Source organism: Carassius carassius, chromosome 12, assembly GCF_963082965.1.
Source record: "Carassius carassius chromosome 12, fCarCar2.1, whole genome shotgun sequence".
Lineage (NCBI taxonomy): Eukaryota > Metazoa > Chordata > Actinopteri > Cypriniformes > Cyprinidae > Carassius > Carassius carassius.
Genome location: NC_081766.1, coordinates 31,495,820 through 31,517,208, shown reverse-complemented (window position 1 = coordinate 31,517,208; position 21,389 = coordinate 31,495,820). Strand labels below are relative to the sequence as shown.

The window sequence follows — 21,389 nt, the reverse complement described above, 5'->3', positions numbered from 1 at the left end:
TGATTCACGTATAGATATATATGATTATGTATTGATACAGCAGCAAATGCTTTGATGCAGTTTTGAAAAAGAAACAATAGAGAAGAAGTTTAAAAGTTAAATAAATATTTTCTTTCCACCTAATAGCTCCGGGATAAGAAATTGAAATGTCTTAAATTGTCCCAACCTGATGGCTTTTTCTTATCTGTTCAACAGAATAATTAAGAACAGCGGTTATAGTAAAAACTATAGAAAACGCTCGTGCCTCTACGTTTCCCTCTTTCTCACCAGCCTCTGTCTACTGGCTTGCTGTTCCCTGCTCTCTTTCTGTCACTTGTGTCTCTACATTTCCCTCTTTTTCTTCCTCTATCTCCATCTCCTTATCTGATCTATTACTTTCCACTCTCTGTCCATCTAGGAACAAGGCTGAATTTAGTATTTTACCATTAATCTATTATTTTTACCATCAGTACTACTCTTGCACCTAATCAATAAGTCCACCTTAAATATTGATACAAAACATTAAAGAACTGATACACTGGAATATATTGATTAATATTATTATTACTGTTGTAGTTGTCTGAAATTGAACACCTTTGCAATGTAAACAAATGACAGGCTACATTTGTTAATAATATCCTTCACACTGCACTTTGATGTCAAGTTTATTATGCATGTTTTATTGACATTGATATTTTTACATTTATTTCCAGAGAGATATTATTAAGTTTACAGGCTAAAGTGGTCTTGCTGTTGTAAACACTGTTGCTATTGTAGAAAAAACAATATTTGCATCACATTTCAAATATAATTATATTTTAATTCATTTCTGAATTGTTTTTATTTTTATAATGATAATTCAGAGAATGAGAAAATCTGAATAAGCCTTTCCAGTGTCACTCTACGTGTTAAAAATAAATAAGTACTGTAATATAATAATAGTTTAGTCAAATAACATGAAAAGACCAGACCCTTCGATGCCTGTGAAATTTTCTCCCTCAAACAGCACGCTAGTGTTACTTCTACACTACAGGCTACACACACAGCAATATAAACAACATATCTGCATGTTCTCACATCACATCGTTCTTGTAAAATAATAATAAGTAAATAAACATTAAAATCACTTCGCTGAGAATGAAAGACCACTTAACAGCTGCTGCGGTGTTGAAAATATCATCTGGCAATTAAAAAATGCGCGTGCGGCGTGAGGAATCCATCGTCCCGCTCGGATGAGGTCGTCGTCGTCAGGTGAAAGATCATCATGTGGGTCATTTTATTTACAGCTAAATTATTATTCGTAAATTGTACTAATATTAAGATTGGGTGTGGGCAGCCATTCACAAAAGGGCATGTTGTTACAAAAAACAGTTCGAGGAAATTTTGCTTTGACAAAAGGGCACTTAAGGGGGGCAAAGGGGGTGCTCAAGCGAACCGGTTCTTTCGGACAGTTTGATTTAATAAACCAGTTTAAAAAAAAAAGGTTCACCTGTTCTTTTGCACTCGATGTAATGTCATTGGCGATGACTGCCCTTCATTCAAGCCTTCTGTTTACCCGCGCTTATAACATTAGCACAGTATCAGTTCAGAATCAATCACCAAAAGAATCAGTTCAGACGTTCTGTGTGCATAGACAGTAAAAGTGTCGGTCTGCTTCACACTGAATCACACATGCACAGTATCATCAGCTCCTCGGTTCTCGAATCGGACGAATCCGACAGAAACGGTTCTCGGTTCAGTGTACGAACAAATGTCGAAATAATTATTATTTATTATTGTTCTGCGTAGTTTGAAGAGAAACATTTTTTAATCTTTAATCTTTTTTTTTTTTTTTTTTTTTTTTTTTTATCAGGAAGAGGGTGGGAGGGGGGTCAAATGGGGGGTCATGACGTTTTTTGGCAGGGTCTTGAGACCCCCCAAGACCCCCCCTGGCGCCGCCGGTGCATGTCAGTCAAACAGTCTCATGGGCAGGCCTTGGCCAAAGAAAGCTGCCATGGATTCCAGAACTTCAGCCGTCAGTCTGAAGGTCTGGCTATGTGAGACTATCAACCTGGGGTGAAAAAACCTGGCAAATGCTTCAAGCTTTGGGCCTGGACATGGTGACAGAGTAAAATGTGAGCAAACACCTCAGTGCACCTTTACACTGCAGATAAAAATCAAAAACAACCAAAAGACCTTTTTGGCAGGACAAAAAGCTATTTGAACAAGGGCGCATTTGAATCTCAGAGCAAGTGTACTGAACTCTGAAGTCTAACAGCTCATGAGGCCATTTCTATGGACTTCAAAGGTGGTTCTTCAAATCTGGCCCTCAAGAGAGTTTAGCTCCAATCCTAATCAAACACACCTGATCCAGCTAATAACAACCTAATCAAGATCTTAAAGGGGACATCAATGGGGATGCCCATTTTCCACAAGTTGGTTGATTCTTTAGTGTCTTCATGAAATGTCTGCAACATACTTTGGCCAAAATTCCTAAATGTTTGTGTAAAACAAAACGCTTTTTACCTGGTGAAAAATAGCTCTGTTCACAGCAAGCCATTTCTGTGCATGTGTCTATAAATGATAACGAGCTACTGCTCACCCATCCTCTATCTTCTGTTTTGTGTCTGTGTGTGTGTGTGTGTGTGTGTGTGTGTGTGTGTGTGTGTTTTTGGTGGCATGTTACATCAAAAACAAAAACTAATCCACTGCGTCCTCAGTGCCTCTGATGTTGGAAAGATTATTATGTTCACTTTTACACCCAACTACAAAACACCTGCATTGCTTAGGACACATTGTTGTCGTTACAGCTGCTCGAGCACAGAGAAAGTGGTGGACAGCATACAACTGGCTGAGAGTGGAAATATGCTAATACTGGACAGCCTGTCAACATTTATGGGCGGGGCATGAGTATGACATCATACTGCTTCAAATATGTCTCCAATCCTGATCAAACACAACTATCTGTAATTTTAATAACCTTGATTAGTTTGTTCAGGTTTCATCAGGGTTGAAGTTAAACTCTGCAGAACAGTGGACCTCAAGGACTAGATTTAAGGAACCCTGACCTGAAGAACCAGGCAAAATCCAAGAATGAAGACCCTAGAGATAGGGTTGATAGGGTGGTGATAGGGTTTGATAAAGCTGTAAGAACGTTCAGGAAGGTGTAACTATGGATTTTGGAAAGGCTACTAATCTACATTCTGCTGCACTGGGACTACAGCAGGTTAGATAGGTCTTGTTCTTTGCATTAAAATAAGAGATGAAAATGAAGACAGTAAAATCCACCTGAAAAAACAGTACTCCTGACTCCTGGAGGATGTAGATACTTAATGTGAAACCCCGTCTTTTCAACTGAACATTTTCTGATTTGCTTTGCAGATTATGCATGGAAACAGGTTCACTGAGTAGCAAAGGGAGGATTTAGGCTCTGCTGTGCCATATGCTGGTGATAAAATGGGAACCTTAAGGAACAATTTGATAGGCAAGCGATCTCTTTATGATTAAAAAGCAGCTCCCTTTTATGTGGCAGTATGGAAAAGACAGAGATTGGAACTATTGACACAACACATCATTTTTTTTTTTTTTTGTATGTCACCAGTGTTTATGTTTTTTTTTCTTCGCACCTCGGATGTTTCTCGTATTAAGCGCAGAGCCGGATTAAATAAATGGACTACACTAGGCAGGCTGCATTTTTTTGGCCCCCTCCATCGATGTTATTTATGAATTGAAATCTGAAACTTACCAAAGTTACTAATAAAAGTTAATTCACATTTTACATAGCCTAGTCTTTGGTTACAAATTGGTTGTGTTGTATATTAAACAGTCTATCAGACTATTTTTTGATATTCATTATTTATACGTCATTACACGGCTCTATTAAATGCTATTAAATTATCCTCATCTATTGGGAGTGTCATTGTTAAGGCAGTAGTACCAGGTGTTGAGTCCACAATGATGGAGAAATACTTGCCATCTTTAACTTCTTTTACAATGGCACGCAGAACTTTCTCAGCTATCAGCTGAATAAACTCATCACAAACTGTAGAGGACAGGTAACTGGTATGTCCCCTGCCCTTGTTTCCATATCTGGCTAGATGCTCTGACAGAAGTGGATCAAAGCGACTAATTAACTCCAAGCAGCCCAAAAAGTTCCCATTGTGGGGTGATCCTACTAACTCATCGTCCCCAAGGAAGGGCAGTCCTCGTGAAAAAGAAACTGAATAGTTGCAACTATACGTTTCAAAATGTTGAGCCAGTATGCTCTCTCAGACTCCTGTTGCTGTACTATGTTTGAATCTATGCGTGCATATTTATTTCCAAGTGATGATAGACTCAGCACAGCAGTACAATGATCCATACTATTCTCATGTTCGTGCAAGCGATTAGCACAGTTTTTCCAGTCATTAAATCCAGTGACAAATTGATTGTCTCTTATACTGAACAACTTGCAGCAGTAAGAGAATACAGTGCCAGTAGACGGTGAGTACACTAACCATTTTCTTGACAGGGTTTCTCCATTTAGCTTTTTTCTGAAGAAATGTTCCTTGGTTAAGCTTTGGTTAATGTCTCCATATTTCCTCTGTGATGCAGAGAAATCTCCAATATTTTGACAGGGATGGTTTAGTGCAAAGTACTCACGCATCCTGTCATCAATTTGGTCCCACTTTGCAGGATCAGATGGGTAGCTTGTTAATACCCTTTCTGGGTCTAGAGGCTCCTGCTGCAAAATGATATTGGGCTCACTTCTGGCTGGCTGCTGTTCTTCCATCAGTTTGTCGTTCTGTGACGGTGCTGATGTTGATGGTGCGGGCGCCACAGTGTCTTCCGCCGCATTTTCCGCCGCATCTTCCACCGCGTCTTCCGCCGCATTTCCCGCCGCATCTTCCACCGCGTCTTCCGCCGCATTTCCCATCGTATCTTCCACCAAGTCTTCCGCCGCATTTCCCGCCGCATCTTCCACCGCGTCTTCGTGCCATGTCTCCGGGCCTGGCGCGGCCTCTGGCTCTGCTGACTCGAGCAGGTTCACAGCTGTCGGACGGCTGCCCGACAGAAACTTCTGTAAAGTCCCCCGCTGTCTCTTCTTTTGTTCCTCTTCATTTTTTTTCATTTTACGTTTTGCCGCACCCGAAAGCATCTTGAATGTTAGCCTACTCAAAACACACCTGCCTGCTAGCTTTGTTGTCCCGCTCTGACCTCTGACCGCCGCTGACGTCTCCTCGGACTTAACTGGCTGGCGCCTCTATATAAATACAGTCATGGGCTGGCGTTAATGTGACGTAATGTAACAGTCTATGGTTAAGATAAACATCGTCACTATTTTTAGTTAATTAATAAATATTGAAATAAATTGTAGATAGGACATTTGTACATTTTATTTTATTTTTATTTTATTTTTATTATTATTATTATTATTTTTTGTCCCTCTGTCTTGGCCCCATCCCAATCGGGCCCTAGGCACGTGCCTAGTTTGCCTTTGCGTTAATCCGGCTCTGATTAAGAGTGCATAGGTCGGTCACTGTTTTCACTCCAAATTTGCTGTGAAGGCAAGGGGGACAGCGATTCTTATACATGAGAAAATAAATTATTTTGTGTTTAAAGATGGTTTCTCTTTAAAAGGGTCTTTAAAAGGCTTTAATAGAACATGGAAACCATTCTGTTTTTTTTTTTTCATTGATTCTATAATTTAATGACTATATTAACAGTGCTATTGCTACTTGTTTTTGTTGTATTGTTGGGATATTAGGTGTGTGAGGGGGGATTCGAACGGCAGGGGAGAAAAACAGAACAGTGGTTTAATTCACTTTTGTATACAAGTTGTATCAGCAAAACAAAATAATAAATATATTTACATTTTTACAAAATATTTAAATTTCTTGTAAACAACATTTATATTTGTAATATTTCATTATTAGATTTATCATTTCCAGTCAACCATGAGCAAATATAACAAACATCACATGGTATGTTTTCACGCCACACCACACAATTTTTGGCATGCTTCTAAACAGACGGTTTCAGTTTTTTATCTGATTTCTGCAGTGAACTTTGGTGACTCAAGCATAACGACTTTGATGATTCTGTCACACAATGATTTGATGAGTGTTCTGAATTCCACAATGCTAAACTACTTTTAGATGACTAATACTTTGGTTAAAGTTAATGATCCTATGAACCTGTGCAGCCTCGTCGACATTTACTTGAAGAACAAAATACATTTATAAAACATATTTTATTTGTGAAGTGAATGGTTCATCTTAAAAAAAAAATAATAATAATCAGGGTTTCAGTTAAGCCACTCCCCTTGCTCCTGATGATACAGCTTTAGTGAGCAGCATTCTCTGTTCGCACGCTGTACATCTGAGATGAGGCAGAATAATGATAGTATTTTTGATTCAAGATTATGGGGGCACACATATAATAATAATTATTATTATGTGCACATAACAAATGCCACAACATAAAATAAGAATTTTGATTTCCATGCATTTGAATCCATATGAAGCACTTTAATCATCTTCTGACAAGAAACAATCGGGCTATGTGATGTACAGATTTGAGGTTTTTATTCATATATAAAAACTAATGAAGGCGTATACATAGAGCTCAATAAATATGGTAAGCATAAAACTCACCTGTGCTTACCTGACATGCACTATGAACAATATTAAAAATAATAAAAAATTTAATAAAATTAATTAGCTAATAAGAATATTGGTAGCTTTAAAATAATCATGAATGGTCTGTTGGCTTTGTATGCCTTCTTAAGGCTTGTCTTAGACTGTTGTGCACATGTCTCATGTCTTTTTCATTATTGCAGGCATGAACAATGTTTTTTATCTTTCATTTTAATGCACTCTGTCTCACATTATTAAACTCAAAAACATATTCTGAGCGAATGGCCCATGAGGTTTTTTCTTCTTTTTGATGCTTCGGTCCCTGTTCACTCGAAATACAAGTGTATAGAAAACAGTCTTCAAATTTTCTATTTTGTCCTCTGCAGAAGAAAGAAAAAGAAAGGTTTTTTTTTTTCCTTTTCTTTTTTTTTCTTTTGATAAACTAATACCATGGGGCCTTATTTTTTAGTTGTGTGGCATTGTTCAAAATACTCCAGATTTTTTTTTTTATATATATATAAATGACTCAGTGGGTCTAAATGTACAATCATGGTAAATTTTTCATTTTATTTACACAGTTCCAAGACACTGTTCATCAAAACCTTTTCTCTTCTTCCACGAGGCTGTCAGTTTGTATCCTGTGTTTTCTCTGTAGAGGATTCTGTGAGACGATATACAGATGTTTCTGTCTGCTATACTGTGTTGTCATTAAACAACAACAATCTGAAATGTTTGAGAACTCAAGATTCTTGTGAAATCAGCAATGTGTGTCATTTCAGCTGAGTCTAATATTTTTGTTTATTGACAATCTGTCATAACTTCATATCTTATTCAGTTTATAACTCAAATCCTCTTGCGTTTCCACTAAACAGATTAATGATATCTATATTTCCAGCTCACAGGCACAAGCACAGATCATCAAAAAGCTGAAGTTTGAAATTTCATATATCCCTTAAACACTGAAGAGAAAACAACACAAAAGCATGAATTCAATGAACATGTTCATTTATATGATAAAAAACATCTCGATTACGTATGGTAACCCTCGTTCCCTGAAGGATATTCCCTGATATTCAAGACTTGCTCCTCGTCCTCCCGGACTTTGCACAGTGTCTGTGCGAGAAAGCTCACTGGGGGAAACGCATACTTGCGAGCTGTGTGCCAGTGCGTCCGTGCTGAGAGTTCCCTCGGTCAGGGAGTAGAACAACTGGCAGTGAGAGGTCTCTGGAGAAGCAAACAGGTCTACCTGAGCGGCTCCGAACCGTCTCCAAATCAGCTGGACTGTCAGGGGATGGAGTCGCCATTCTCCCAGGAGCATTGCTCGAGACAGCTTGTCGGCTGTACGATTGAGCAGGCCTGGAATGTGAACGGCACGAAGTGACCTCAGAACCTTCTGACTCCATAGGAGGAGGTGGGGAGCGAGTTGCGTCATGCGACGGGAGCGCAGACCACCTTGTCAGTTAATGTACGCAACGGTCGCAGTGTTTTCCGTTCGGACCAGCACATGCTTGCCTCGTAAGAGACCTTTGAGATGGTTCAAGGCAAGGTGTACTGCTATCAACTCTAGGCAATTGATGTGCCACTGCAGCTGCGGGCCCGTCCAAACCCCTGAGACTGCATGCCCGTTGTACGTGGCCCTCCAGCCGGTGGTGGAGGCATTTGTGTAAACCACAGCATGCCTGGAGATCTGCTCTAGGGGCACCCCTGCCCGGAGAAATGCAAGATCTGACCACGGGGTGAGGGTTTGGAGACAGGCCGGTGTAACTTGGACCCGGTGAGTGCCGCGCCAGTGCTTGAGCGGTCTCATATGTAATAGGCTGAGCGGTGTAAGTGCCGCCGCGGCCACCATATGCCCCAGGAGCCTCTGAAAGAGTTTCAGTGGGACCGCTGTCCGGCCCTTGAACGTATTCAAGCAGGCTAGCACCGACCGCGCAAGTTCCTCTGTTAGGCATGCTGTCAGTTCGACCTAATCCAAATCCATACCAAGAAAAGAGATCCTCTGCCTCGGCAAGAGTTTGCTCTTCTCCCAGTCGACCCGCTCACACAACTGATCCCGAGATTGTGCTTGTATCAGCCAATCGTCTAGATAGTTGAGAATGTGGACACCCTGCTCTCTGAGGGAAACAAGAGCTGTGTCCGTGACTTTCGTGAAGACACGGGGAGACAGGGACAGCCCGAAGGGCAGGACCTTGTGCTGATATGCCCATCCTTCGAACGCAAACCGCAGAAAAGGTCTGTGGCACGGAAGGATGAATACATAAAAGTACGCGTCCTTCAATGAAGCTTCATTGTCCAAATGAAGCTCTTAGCAATGCATATTACTAATCAAAAATTAAGTTTTAATATATTTACGATAGGAAATTTACAAAATATCTTTATGGAACATGATCTTTACTTAATGTGCTAATGATTTTTGACATTAAAGAAAAATCAATCATTGTGACCCATACAATGTTTTTTTGGCTATTGCTACAAATATACCCCAGAGACTCAAGACTGGTTTTGTGCTCCAGGGTCACATACAAAGCATTAAAAATATATACCAAAAAAATATCCTTTTTGCTATATGGGCCTTCTCTTGTAGTTTCATCTTCTTCTTTGATCAATTAAAGGAGCAGCAATTAGATCCATTAGATCCATGACATTGAAAATTCACCTTTGATCACAGCAATAAATGAGATTTTAACAGATTTAAATATAAAAATATTATTTTAAGTTGCAATAATATTTCCTAATATTGCTGTATTGTTGATCAAATAAATGCAGCTCTTTTGAGATGTATTCTTTTAAAAGATCTTACTGTTGAAGGGTAATGTACTGTAGACTACTGTTAATTACAAGAGAAATTAATTGCTTCTGTTTATCATATTTCAGTCTAAAACGTTCTGACGTCTCAAGATTATATCTCTCTAAGGGCGTCCAATTTAGCATTAAAAAAAAGTTTGAGATCCTCTGTCCTATAATTAAGTGCTTTGTTGGAAAATACAGTGATTCTGTTCACATCACATCTGTGAATGCTTGTGGAAGACTTGCACAGAATAATCAAAACCTTTTTACTCCTGAACTAAACATTATTTTCAGTATTTGTTAAAGCTATCCTCTACCTTTCACTCTCAGAATATCAACACAGTTCTCACATACATGACCAAAAAGCTGTAAATATCCAAATGAAGTCACGAGCCGATGTTTGTTTGTACGTCAAAACATCAGCACATTGATGGAACCAATCTAGACCTCTCAATCCTTTCTCAAATGGAAAGTCCCATCAGGTTTAAAGCACTGGGCCCAGAAGAGAGATTTTGTTACAGAGCTCAGCCCTTTCAATAGATGCATCTAGTTCTGTTTGTGTTTAAACTGGCTCAGCACCGACTCTTTCAGGGTCTGTCTGAATGCATGTGAAAGTAAAGCCTTCAGATTTCATCATAAGTTATCGATTGCCTTCACGCTTTAGACCAAAGCACTCGTTTGTGCCTCAGCAATCCCTGTTTCTGCTTAAGACTTATCAGACACTAGGGCTGTTCAAAGCATTCAGAAGGCATATATGTTATTTTGGGGGCTGCCATGAAATATCTTAATTGATCTTCTTGTTTATAGAAACAAATTTATTATTAGTTTGAAATGTTTTCTATCCGTGAACACATCAGTGGCGTTTAGAAACCACTATTAGAACTGTGTGGTCACCACTTGTGGTCTAATGTAAAATCTGGAAGCAAATTTTTATGCCAGTTTTTATGTTCCTGAAAGGACAAGGCGTAGTCTTTGTTGTTCAACTTTTATTCTTCTGAGGCCTGTTCTTTCTGCTTAAGTAATTAGATACAGTGATTAACCTTTAAACAGGTCTGTCATGTCTGCTGAACTAGCTTCACATATCAATTTTCGAGCATCTTCTGCCTCCTGCTGTTTGATGATAAGCATTGACTTCATGAATCCCAGTTTGGGTGTTTAAGTGAGGTGCTGGGTTCACTGTAGAGACTCATTTAGCTAAAAGAATTAGACTTTTGACCATTTAAGACCATATCAAATCAAATTTGCACCTTTGTGGAATGTATTCGGTTAGCTTTGAGGTTGTCAGTATACTATTATACTCCTAAAATTGACTAAATTACATTTAACATTTAAAAATGACAGGAATTAGGTCCATTCACACTGAATCTGAATATGTGATGGGCAAAAAATAGGTATTGGAAACTTCTGAATAGAAACAAAGGGTTCCTGTTCGAACCGAATGTGAACATCTGTATATTAATCCAAAGTTTTTTTACTATGAAAAAAATGAGCTTTTTTCTCAATTGGTCTGAGCTCTGATGTCTAAAAGTCCACTAAAAGTCACAATAGTGAAGAAAAATATGAGCTTTTGGTCACGTTTCCTGATCTTCGGTCTCCACTATTAATATAATGTATGCACATACTGTATATACATTAATAAAAGTGTGCATGAACATGAAGATACAAGACAGAGGTATACTCTTCTACTCATCTTATCCATAAGAACAAACATTTTTTATGCAAACAATGAAAACCTGCAGTACTTAAAAAAATACAACACCTTTTCCCAGACTTTAATGAACTAAACCTTCAATTACAAAGTTGTTAAGACTGTGAGTTCCTGAAATTATTTTAAAATGATTTTTTGTAATGCCTTTTCATACACGTTTTTAATTATTTAGTTATTCTAAATTATTTAATGTATATTTATATCACTCTACTGCAATGGGTTTGGCAAATTGTTTGTATTACATGCACGTAGACAGCGGAGAGATGTAGATTAATGCAAAAGTGTGCTTTACTTATCTCACTGGCACAGGAAACATAGATTCTTTATTATAAAACATCTTGATTGGTCTTTTGTCCACAGACCAGCTGAAGGCGAATTTTTTTAGAAAACGGACCAAGAATATTGATGACTTATACAAAAGTTTGTCTGATAAAAATGATCTAGAATGAGAATTCTCCTCCAACACCACCTGCCTTCTGACTATAAATGGCAAAAGCCTGTGATGTCAAATAAAGTATACTGGGTATTTTATTATTATTATTTTTAAAAAAGAGACAAGTTCTTTGATATGTCTTGCACCAAATTCGGCCACTGCAGAATATACTAATAAAATAAATGCTGGCGTGTCGGTGTAAAATTAGAAGTATAGATAAATGTTGCACACAAAGTATTTATTAATGATGAAGAACTGGTTAGAAACTGCTGATCAAAGCTTTTCTCTCTCTCTCTATCTTGACAGAGTTGATTAAAATCATATATTACTGCACCCTAATATCCCTGTCTTATTGTGAGCAATTCATCAGTTTGCATTATTCCAAAGAACAAAAAATGTTTTCATAATTTTGCAACTAACAAACTTGTTCTGCTTCAGAATCAGCTTGTCTTTTCAGCTCATCTAGGCTGCATGGACTGTTAATGTCACCTGAACAGCTGTTGTTTTCAGCTACTGTTGTACTCTGTATAATACAGCTTTTCTAAAATCTCACCAGCAGTTCAAATGATGGTCCACAGAAAAATGAAAAATCACTTACTCGCCCTTATGTCGTTCCAAACATACATGACTTACTGTACAGTCTTCTGTTTAACACAAAATATATTTTGAAGAAGGTTGGTTTTGTGAAAAAAAGAGCTAAAACATTTCTCCAAATAACTTTTTGTTTCACAAAAGCAAGCAAGTCATACAGGTGCAGAATGACAAGAGTTTGAGTAAATGATGACCATTTTAATTTTGTTTGAACTATTCATTCAACAGAGAATTTTAATGCTGATTAATACCGGTGGTTACGGCAGTAAAACAAATCATTTTAGATTTGAAAAAGCTTCACCAGGTTTTTTTTTAATATAGTGTTTCATTTAGTTTCAATTTGCCATTAGGTCCCTGTCTGCTTTATCAAACATTTGATCTGACAAGCAGATTTCATAAGATTAAGATTAAGAAAGTCACATGTAGGGCTACAGTAGATGAATTTATTTGAATGACTGGATGTCCTTTCTGTTTAAAATTCATTAAACTTGTCTAAGGAAGTATTTTTCATTTTCAACGACTCATTCAAAACATTCATTCCAGTTTATAACAATGTTTATACAACTTATTCTAACAAATAAAAAGTTCATGACAGTGTGTGTGTGTGTGTGTGTGTGTGTGTGTGTGTGTGTGTGTGTGTGTGTGTGTGTGTGTGTGTGTGTGTGTGTGTGTGTGTGTGTGTGTGTATCCTTGTTCATGAAGATCGGTGCGAAGTGTCACACTGCCCCCTAGCCAAGTAAGTTACACATAACTGTAAAAAGACTGGTAAACATTTTTTATCAGATCTTTTTTTGAAACATTGTTTCTGAAGTAATTTAGATAAACATAAACATGTGCAGTATGTGAATATAACTTTGCCTCATATATGATATATAGGCAATATTTTTTCAGTTTTATTGCAAGTGTTTGTAAGCTAACCATTATGTAGTTTTTTTTTTTTTTTAACTTTAGCTATTCAGATGCTCCACGGAAGTCTATGCCACACAATACACAATACCCACATTTCTTTTATATGAAAACTTTTGGTGGTATAAAAAAAGAATTATAGTGAGTTACATTTTTAAATATGGTTAAAAAAATCATATTGAAGAATATAAAATCAAACTGAGATATAAAATCACAATTGCCTTTTAGGTTTCCATTTATTCAGCATGTTTCACTGATGTGATCTAAAACTCGACACCATTGTTTTGTAACATATAAGTTTCTCTCTCTCTCTGTGTGTGTGTGCTTTGAGGTAATAACTGTGCAGCATAATTAAAACATTAGTTTAAGACTTCTTCAAGGTAAAAACATGGGTAAATTGGCATTAGCTTTCCCTGATGAGTGAGCATACTGTACGAAACACTTCCTATAACTGCACCAAGATCTACAGTTAGACACACATGTAAATAAGCTATTTGTATGATGGTAATGTCAAATGATAGCCTATTTAAAATATTTAAGATTTAGAATTACATAGTTAAGACAATCGCTTGTTTCATACTTTTACTCAAGTGAATATTTCTTATCATAGGTTTATTTTTGTATTTTAAAGTCAAGACAGCCTACCTTAATGCCTTGGCTACAAAGGAGCTTTTCAACATTTTAACTGTTATTGCCCAACAATAATGTGAACATTTTAAATGTTTCAGCTTTTATGCTAAAAGTAGGCTAAACAGTAAAACAGCCATGATTGAGACTGAAGAATCTTGTACGAGAATCCGTCCCGCGTTTTGCAGAAATTCTGTCCGTGAAAAAAAAAACCGTCGACTCACCTGCTGAGCGCTCCAACATATCACTACGCAGGAACAGTTTATATTATTTTTATTTTGCACTGGCGTTTGTAAAACCGTTATTATGTGATTTAAAATTACATTCTTGTCTTATTATGAATATTAACGGCATTCACTTCTAAATTAGAAGGTTGTGTTCCCCTGAGTGCCGTGTTAAATGTCGTGGCACTATTTATCATGGTGTCGCTCGCAGGGCGTGATTCGGTTACTCTCAAATATGGCTACCATGGAGTCATGGCTACAACTTTAATATTTGTACTCATGCAGAAATGTAACGTTTTACGTCATTCTCCGTTCTACAGTCGCGTCTAACTATCGTTTTTTGCTTGTACAAATTGGGAACACCCTGGCAAGGAGATCATCTCGACGTGTTTAGCGTAAATAAAGTAGCCGATTGCTCGAAATTGCAGCTTGCTCCGCGAGCTGATCGAAATCGTCAGGATTGAAAGATTGAAAGCGAAATCTGCTTTCGGGTTTCCCTCATTCGGGGATATTTTGGGCTTTATGTTATTTCCCCGAATGTGGCCAGGGCTCGGCTCCTGTCATCACCTCGCAGGAGCTCAGATAGCGGTCGTTATGGCTTGTTTTCGGATGAGGGATGTAACGTTAACCCGCGAGGATTTGGCGATGTGGGATGAAGCCGAATAAAGAAAAGTGATCCGCTCAAACCGAAGGAAAGCGGGTGGTTTCTGCCTATGGATTAAACATTGTAGACTTAAAAAGTGGATTTTACTGGAATACGTGTACAGTATCGTGGAAGATATCGCTTTGTCACGCTGGCTTATTTTCCTGAGGAATAGTGGCGTATTCCTCCCCAACCCCCAGCGCCAAAAAACACATAACAAAAGTACTACATGTCACGTATATGACGGTTCTTGTCATGAAGGAAATAAATAAAAATTGCTAGGGTCGAAGAGGTAAGTAAATATAGACCGACGAGTGTGTTGTGTGTGTTTCTCGCCGTCATTTGCGAGCGCTTTTGTCGTTTCTGTCGCCTTTCTCCACTTCATTTCGACCCAGTGTGCAGCTTTTAACAATCCTATACTCTCGCTAACCTCCTTTTTTTTTTACCATAAAACCATCAAATTAAGATTAAAAACGTTTTGTATCTTTACTGTCCACTGCCAACTGCTTGGATAGGCTTCAGTAACGTTTCCAAGTTAATCAGCCGGGCTGCAAGGCCTCTACTGTATCCACTTATAGCCTTTCTTGTGCATTTACAGTCATATTTCCACTCTCACACCATCACATCTAAGTTGACATCACTTTGCATGCGATTATCATCATGAATGTTGCGTCTTTGGAGAGCAGAGATACTTGGCGTGCAGGTAGGTTTCGACTTTGGACTCCCTAAAGAGTTTAAATCCGTCTCTCTCCTTCAGAGAAGCTGGCTTGTGCGTGTTTTTCCCATTTTATTAAAAGTATAAAGTATGGAAAACGTTGGAGTATTTCATGGCATGATGGTATTATTTGGCACCCTGCATACGCAAGGCTCTGAAACACAAAGCTCTGGAGAAAACTGAACAAAGGCAAAAAGCTGGACATGCCCCCTCATGTGAAGAAGCACTTGCTTTGTGTGCTTCTGTTGTTTCACCAAGCCTGTCCCTCTGGTTCCTGCATGTGTTGTGATATCAAATCATTTCCACTATATCTTTTTGAGGCATGCATTGCATTGGATGAACCTTACGAGTACAGTGTTAAAAAGTAGTCATGCATTTGATTGACCCACTTTCTAGATAACTTCAAAAGAAGTCCTGTATACATGGCTGATTGAATGTTACTTCACCATTTCATAGATAGATGGAGACATTAGAGATCCAAATGGCTAAGCTAGATGGATAGATAGGTTCTCTTTGGAAAATTATGGTACAAACAGTAAATGTGTTGTGATCAAGAATCTTTCTTTTTACTGATTTAACCCTACAGTTGATGTGAGTGAAGTTGATTTGAGTATTATATTAAACTTTTTACTTGAATTTAACCATTTGTCTTAGATGTCAAGTACGTTTAGGTATATAGAGTTTATTTAGATTATTGAACCCAATGGGAAATGCAGGTGCAAAGTCGCAGTAGTATCAAATGTAAACAGAAAAGATACGTAAATCTACATTAATGCGTTTTAATCCTGAATATAATGTGCATGTGAATGCATTAGCTGTTGCTGCTACCATGTTAGAAAAAAACTGTGATCAATGTCATTGCATCTGGCAAAAAGTTACATTTGTTAATTTAGCAGACGCTTTTATCCAAAGCGACTTACAAGTGAGGACAATGGTAGTAATCAAAATTGAGCAAAAGAGCAATGATGTGCAAGTGCTTTAACAAGTCTCCGTTTAATGCAGTACACGTAGCAAGCTTTTAAATCCTAATAAATCAAAAGAAAAAAAAAAAAATTAAGGGAAACAAACTTAAGTGAAATCTTTAAATTGCATTTAGAGAGATTTTTTTTTTAAAACGAATTGTCATAAAATGTATCCATTGAGGTTAATGATAATTATGAAGCAGCATTATTCTGTACACGCAGAGCTTCTGTTTAATTGAGGGAATACAAGGAAAGATTCAAAGGTCTATATCCTTTTGTAACCTTTACAAATATGTTATTTAGTTTTTTTTAAATGTATTTTTAATACCTCTTGTGAGGTTTGGAAATCCTTCGCACTTGCAAGGCTAAACAGCTTTCATTATACTTCAGGTCCATATGCTGATACTTTCTCCTGTTTTAGACCTCATAAAATCAAAAACAAGTTTTGTGACTTTTTAGTTCATGTCTCATTTATTTTAAGTCGCCAAACTAAACAGCGGATGCATGCAGTTTTTTTCTTCTGTGAAAAAGAACTGAAAATATTGATGAGTCATCTTGCACTCATGGCCGTATACAAATGTTTATCCAATCAAATGCTCTCTAGACTGATAACATCCCTCCCCCAATATCACCTTTTACTAGCAATAGCCTTAAGCAGCTTCTGTGTCTCAGCTGTGATGTAAACTAAAGCCTACAGGCTGTTTAAAAATAGGAGACAGTTTCTTCGATTTGTTCTACCCCAGCTTCCTGTTTCAGTATGAAATCAACATGCAAGAAAAATGCATTTGCCAAGCCACTTCATGAGGTCTTTAAACAGCTACCATAGACACTGTACGTATGCACTAATGGCAATGCATACAGCTTCATTGAAGGCTTGACTCAACTATGGGAGGTCTAATTGTTTACTCAAGGCAGTATACAATGAGAGCAGCCCAGGGAAGGATCCCACGTAGTTCCCGGAAAAGACAGCATCCCGCTGGCAGTATGCCTTCTCATCTGAGTGGACAGGATGGCAAAAGCACCACGCAGAGCAGGCGCAGGGGTCAGCACTGTGGATCCAGCAGAGCAGCGACTAACAATGTGCAGTACATTCAGAAAGAATTAAAAAAAAAATGAGAACATGACTGAAACTTGGTCTGTCACCTACAACTGCGTTGTGTTTACTCTTTATTGTTGCACAGAGACCCATGTACATCATGATGTGGCTAATGTGCCACAGAAAAAAAAAAGATAGATATCCTGCCATTTTAAGAACTAAATTTACTTTTTAAAAATCACAATGATTCCAAGTTTTTAAATGTTTGCCACTTTAAAATTGAGTGAAAAATTAATAAAATTAATGAAATAACTAAACAGCATTGTGAGGATGTTTATATTGGAGTTAATAAAGTGTACTTACACTTGCTTTGACTTATTTTCATGGTGGTTCAGTTGAGAGTTGGACTCCGTATTATGAGCAAATCATATGAGCTTATTAAAATACAGTACTTTAGTATTAAGCTCTGGGATTATTTTCTCCTCTGGCACTACGAGTGTTTAATGAAAATAGATTTAAAGCCTCACTGGTTGGAGAATGTTGTGTTTTAAAGGTGTAAATCTGCTGCAAAGCTTGGAAAACTTGCTGCGTTGAAAGCTTTCCTGGAAATGTATCATTTTGTGACATTAGTCTACATTATAGCAGATTTTTGTGATATTAATATATTACTTGAATATCATTTTTCTCACAGAATGTCATCAGAGGAGAAAAGTCTAGACCCCTCTGACAAAGGACCCTCGCCACCTCCTAACAGCTCTGGGGCCACTCCCACTGGAAGTCCGGCCCCTACAGATAAGCGGCCCCGGGGCCGCCCTCGTAAGGACGCGTTATCCACGGCAACACCGCTTCAGTCTGTGCCTAGACAGAGAAAGAAGTAAGTTCAATTAAACTTTGAAATTGCTGTCATGATTGATTAAAATTGGAAGTCTAAATATCTTCAGAAATTGATGATTATTGGTCTTAAAAGTGAAGAATAGCATTGGTATATTCTTATGAAATTCATCCTATTGGTCAAATTCTATGTCTAAGCTGGAAGTAACATAAACTTGAGGCTGTCAACATTGATGACATGAAAGCTGCATGTCACCTCAAAATGTTCACCAATGACAGACCAATCAGTTGCGTGTTTGTGGTTGGACTTCAGCAAATTTATTTCCCTTTTTTTTTTTTTTTTTAAATGGAGGTCCATTGGTGTAAAATGGATGGTCATAATGTCAAAATTTAGAATAGGCTCTGATTCTACATGATAAGTGGGTGTTATGTGCCAGAATAAAGCAAGGTGGTTGGAAGAGAGTGATTGAAAGGCAAGAGATTGCTGATGAAGCTGTTTCGGCAGCAGAGCCAAGTTGTTATTTTTAAATGGAAAATATTTTTATTAGATTTTTTTTTTTTTTTTTTGCTGTCAACTAATGCTGACAAAAGTTCATTTTTAAAAGCACTAGTAATTTAATAATACTGTTAAAGTAATCTTCACCAAATCTGCTGTTGATGCCTTTAAATCGATTTTAGTTTTTAGAATTTATTTAAAAATTTAGCTAATCAGTATAAGCCAAATTATTTCCATTTAGATGCATGCTTAAAATAACATGGAACATGGATTAGCAGTGCAGCACATTGTAAAACAGAAAGTGAAATAGGGTGCGCAGTGTCACGTCACCATCTTTGTTGATCTGTACAGGGAACATTCTAGTTTTGATGCACTGCTCACGGCCAGTGTTGACATGATGCAAAAATTTGATTCATGAACTAATGATAAGCCTTCCTCCTATCCGTCAAGCAGTGCGTTTGACCAATTTGTCTTCATGGGTATGTGACGGTAGAGACCTTCTCATCAGCTCTGATATGTCTCTCTGACAGGCTGCTTTGAATGACAGTGCGTTCAATTAACCCTTCAGGGCCCTTCGGCTATTTGCTCATAGAATACAAAGAGTTCCTCTAACGAGGAAGGAGTTTCCCTGATTGGAAGCGTAATCCAGGGAGGGAGTTCAGGCTCACCAGAATCCAATGAATGTACAGAAGCGGATAGTGAATCATATCATCCTGCCAGACTTCCTGTGTTTCACATCTGCATTTTGGAAGAGTATGTGCATCATTCTTGACTCTGATAGCCATCTAAATGGAGGGGAGGTACTAAGCATTTTTCCTGAGGGGATTAATTATATAGGAGTCTTTGAAGTGAAAAGCGCAGGTGCCTCTGCCAGCTTAGGAGCTTACTATGAGTGTGTGAAGGTGTGATGGTAGTGTCTGCAACTGGGAACGGTCTAGTGCAAGGATCTTTTCATTAATAGATCTCACAAAATCATCTTCTTCAAAAGAAGAACCATCCAAGAGTCTTGTACTTGTGTAAAACTGTTGATATAACTACTGAAAAAAAAAAAAAAAATTGTACCTTCCTACCTTATTTGAGCCTAAAGGGTTCATAATAGTATACCATTAAAGTACATACTACTACAACTTTTGCACAATTTTTCTCAGTGTCAATTTTTGCATCTTCAGAAGGCATTATTAGTGGTAGAGGTTTATAATGGATTATAAATAATGGAATATATATTTATATGGAATATATTGCCTTGGCAAACAGCTAATAAAGTAATTCTTCAGTTTATTGTTTTACAGTCCCTTTTATTGCTTGCTTTAGTCTACATCTTCAGATTAGTGCATCTCTGAGGGTTCGATTGAATTTGATCGCATATTTTTGAAGGAAACCATTGGGTCTGTTTGCATCACATTTGAAATCCATTCCATATGACTCCACCCCAGGATTTATACCATAATCCTATGTTGGCCCTACTTTCTAGTTTTTTTTCTCTCTCTCTATGGTGGGATCATGGGGATAAGTTATAGGTCTCTGGGCTTGGGGGTTGGTGCCGAACATGCCTAAATGGGCCGTGTATTACTGTGTTCTCCTCTTTTCGTTTGCAAACACATAGACCAGAACCTATGTATATATATGCATAAATAAACCAATTTTTAAATGTCTGTGTTGAATGACGACTTTTATTTTACCTGCAACATTTAACGCTTTGCAGAGCCAACACAGGGTTCTAAAACAAACAATGTCAGCATTACGTAGTGACACATGACTGGCAATTCCAGGTGTCAGGCAATAATGTTATTCCTGAATGTGACAAGGGGGTCTAGTATTTAAACTAAGTCATTTAAATCAGCCATGATGGTATATTCTTCATTCAGTTGTATTCTCGTTGAATACTGTGTCACCCATTCCTACTATGAAAGTAAAATGGTTTGCGAATGGCCTTTTTAATGTTGGCCTTAAATGAATATAATTTATGCATTCAGCGGACACTCTTATCCAAGGTGATTCACATTGCATTCATGCATTCTTTTGGATTCGAACCCATGACCGCAGTGTTTTCTAATGCTAGCACCATGCTTCACTGTTTGAGCTACAGAAAAGCTATTCAAATATTGTTCTGCTTGTTCATTGACATCAATAAAGACCATTCATAAGTAGGACATTTTCATGTTTCCTCATCCAGACAGAGTTGGTGTTTGGCTGTCTGGGAATCGTGATACATATTTAATCTTGTTTCTGCGACAGAGTTATCTTGGGTTTGGGCATTAACACAATTCATTCTGTGGTGCCTACATCCAATCAGGTTGAATAGCTGAAGATTATATGGACCAAATCAATCGCAACTAAAGTGCATTTTGAATGGGCCTGTTGGAACAATATTAGCTTCATTGTGTGGCATAGGGATGTGCTAAATTAGCATGTTTCTGTTATATGTGACCCTGGACCACAAAATCAGTCTCAAGTGTACATTTTTCAAAATACATGATCTGATAGCTGAATAAATAAGCTTTCCATTGATGTATGGTTTGTTAGGATCGGACAATATTTGTTCGAGATACAGCTATTTGAATATCTGGAATCTGAGGGTGTAAAAAAAATCTAAATATTGAGAAAATCACCTTTAAAGTTGTCCAAATTAGTTCTTAGCAATGCATATTACTGATCAGAAATGAAGTTACAGTAGGAAATTTACAAAATATCTTTATGGAACATAATCTTTACTTAATATCCTAATGATTTTTGGCATGAAAGAAAAATCTATAATTGTGACCCATACAATGTTTTTTTGGCTATTGCTACAAATATACCCCAGAGACTTAAGACTGGATTTGTGCTCCAGGGTCACATATGTGTGCTTAATGGCT

The 21,389-nt window shown here is 37.7% G+C and overlaps 1 protein-coding gene across 1 annotated transcript in view; it reads left to right on the top strand.

Moving 5' to 3' along the window:
- Window positions 1-14,085: 14,085 nt before the first annotated feature.
- kmt2cb (lysine (K)-specific methyltransferase 2Cb) overlaps window positions 14,086-21,389 on the top strand; it is a 115,093-nt gene continuing 107,789 nt past the window's right edge. The window contains exons 1-2 of the mRNA XM_059564122.1: window positions 14,086-14,786; window positions 17,899-18,081. Coding sequence (XP_059420105.1) covers window positions 17,900-18,081 — 182 coding nt within the window. The 5' untranslated portion in view covers window positions 14,086-14,786; window position 17,899. The remainder of the gene's footprint in view (window positions 14,787-17,898; window positions 18,082-21,389) is intronic.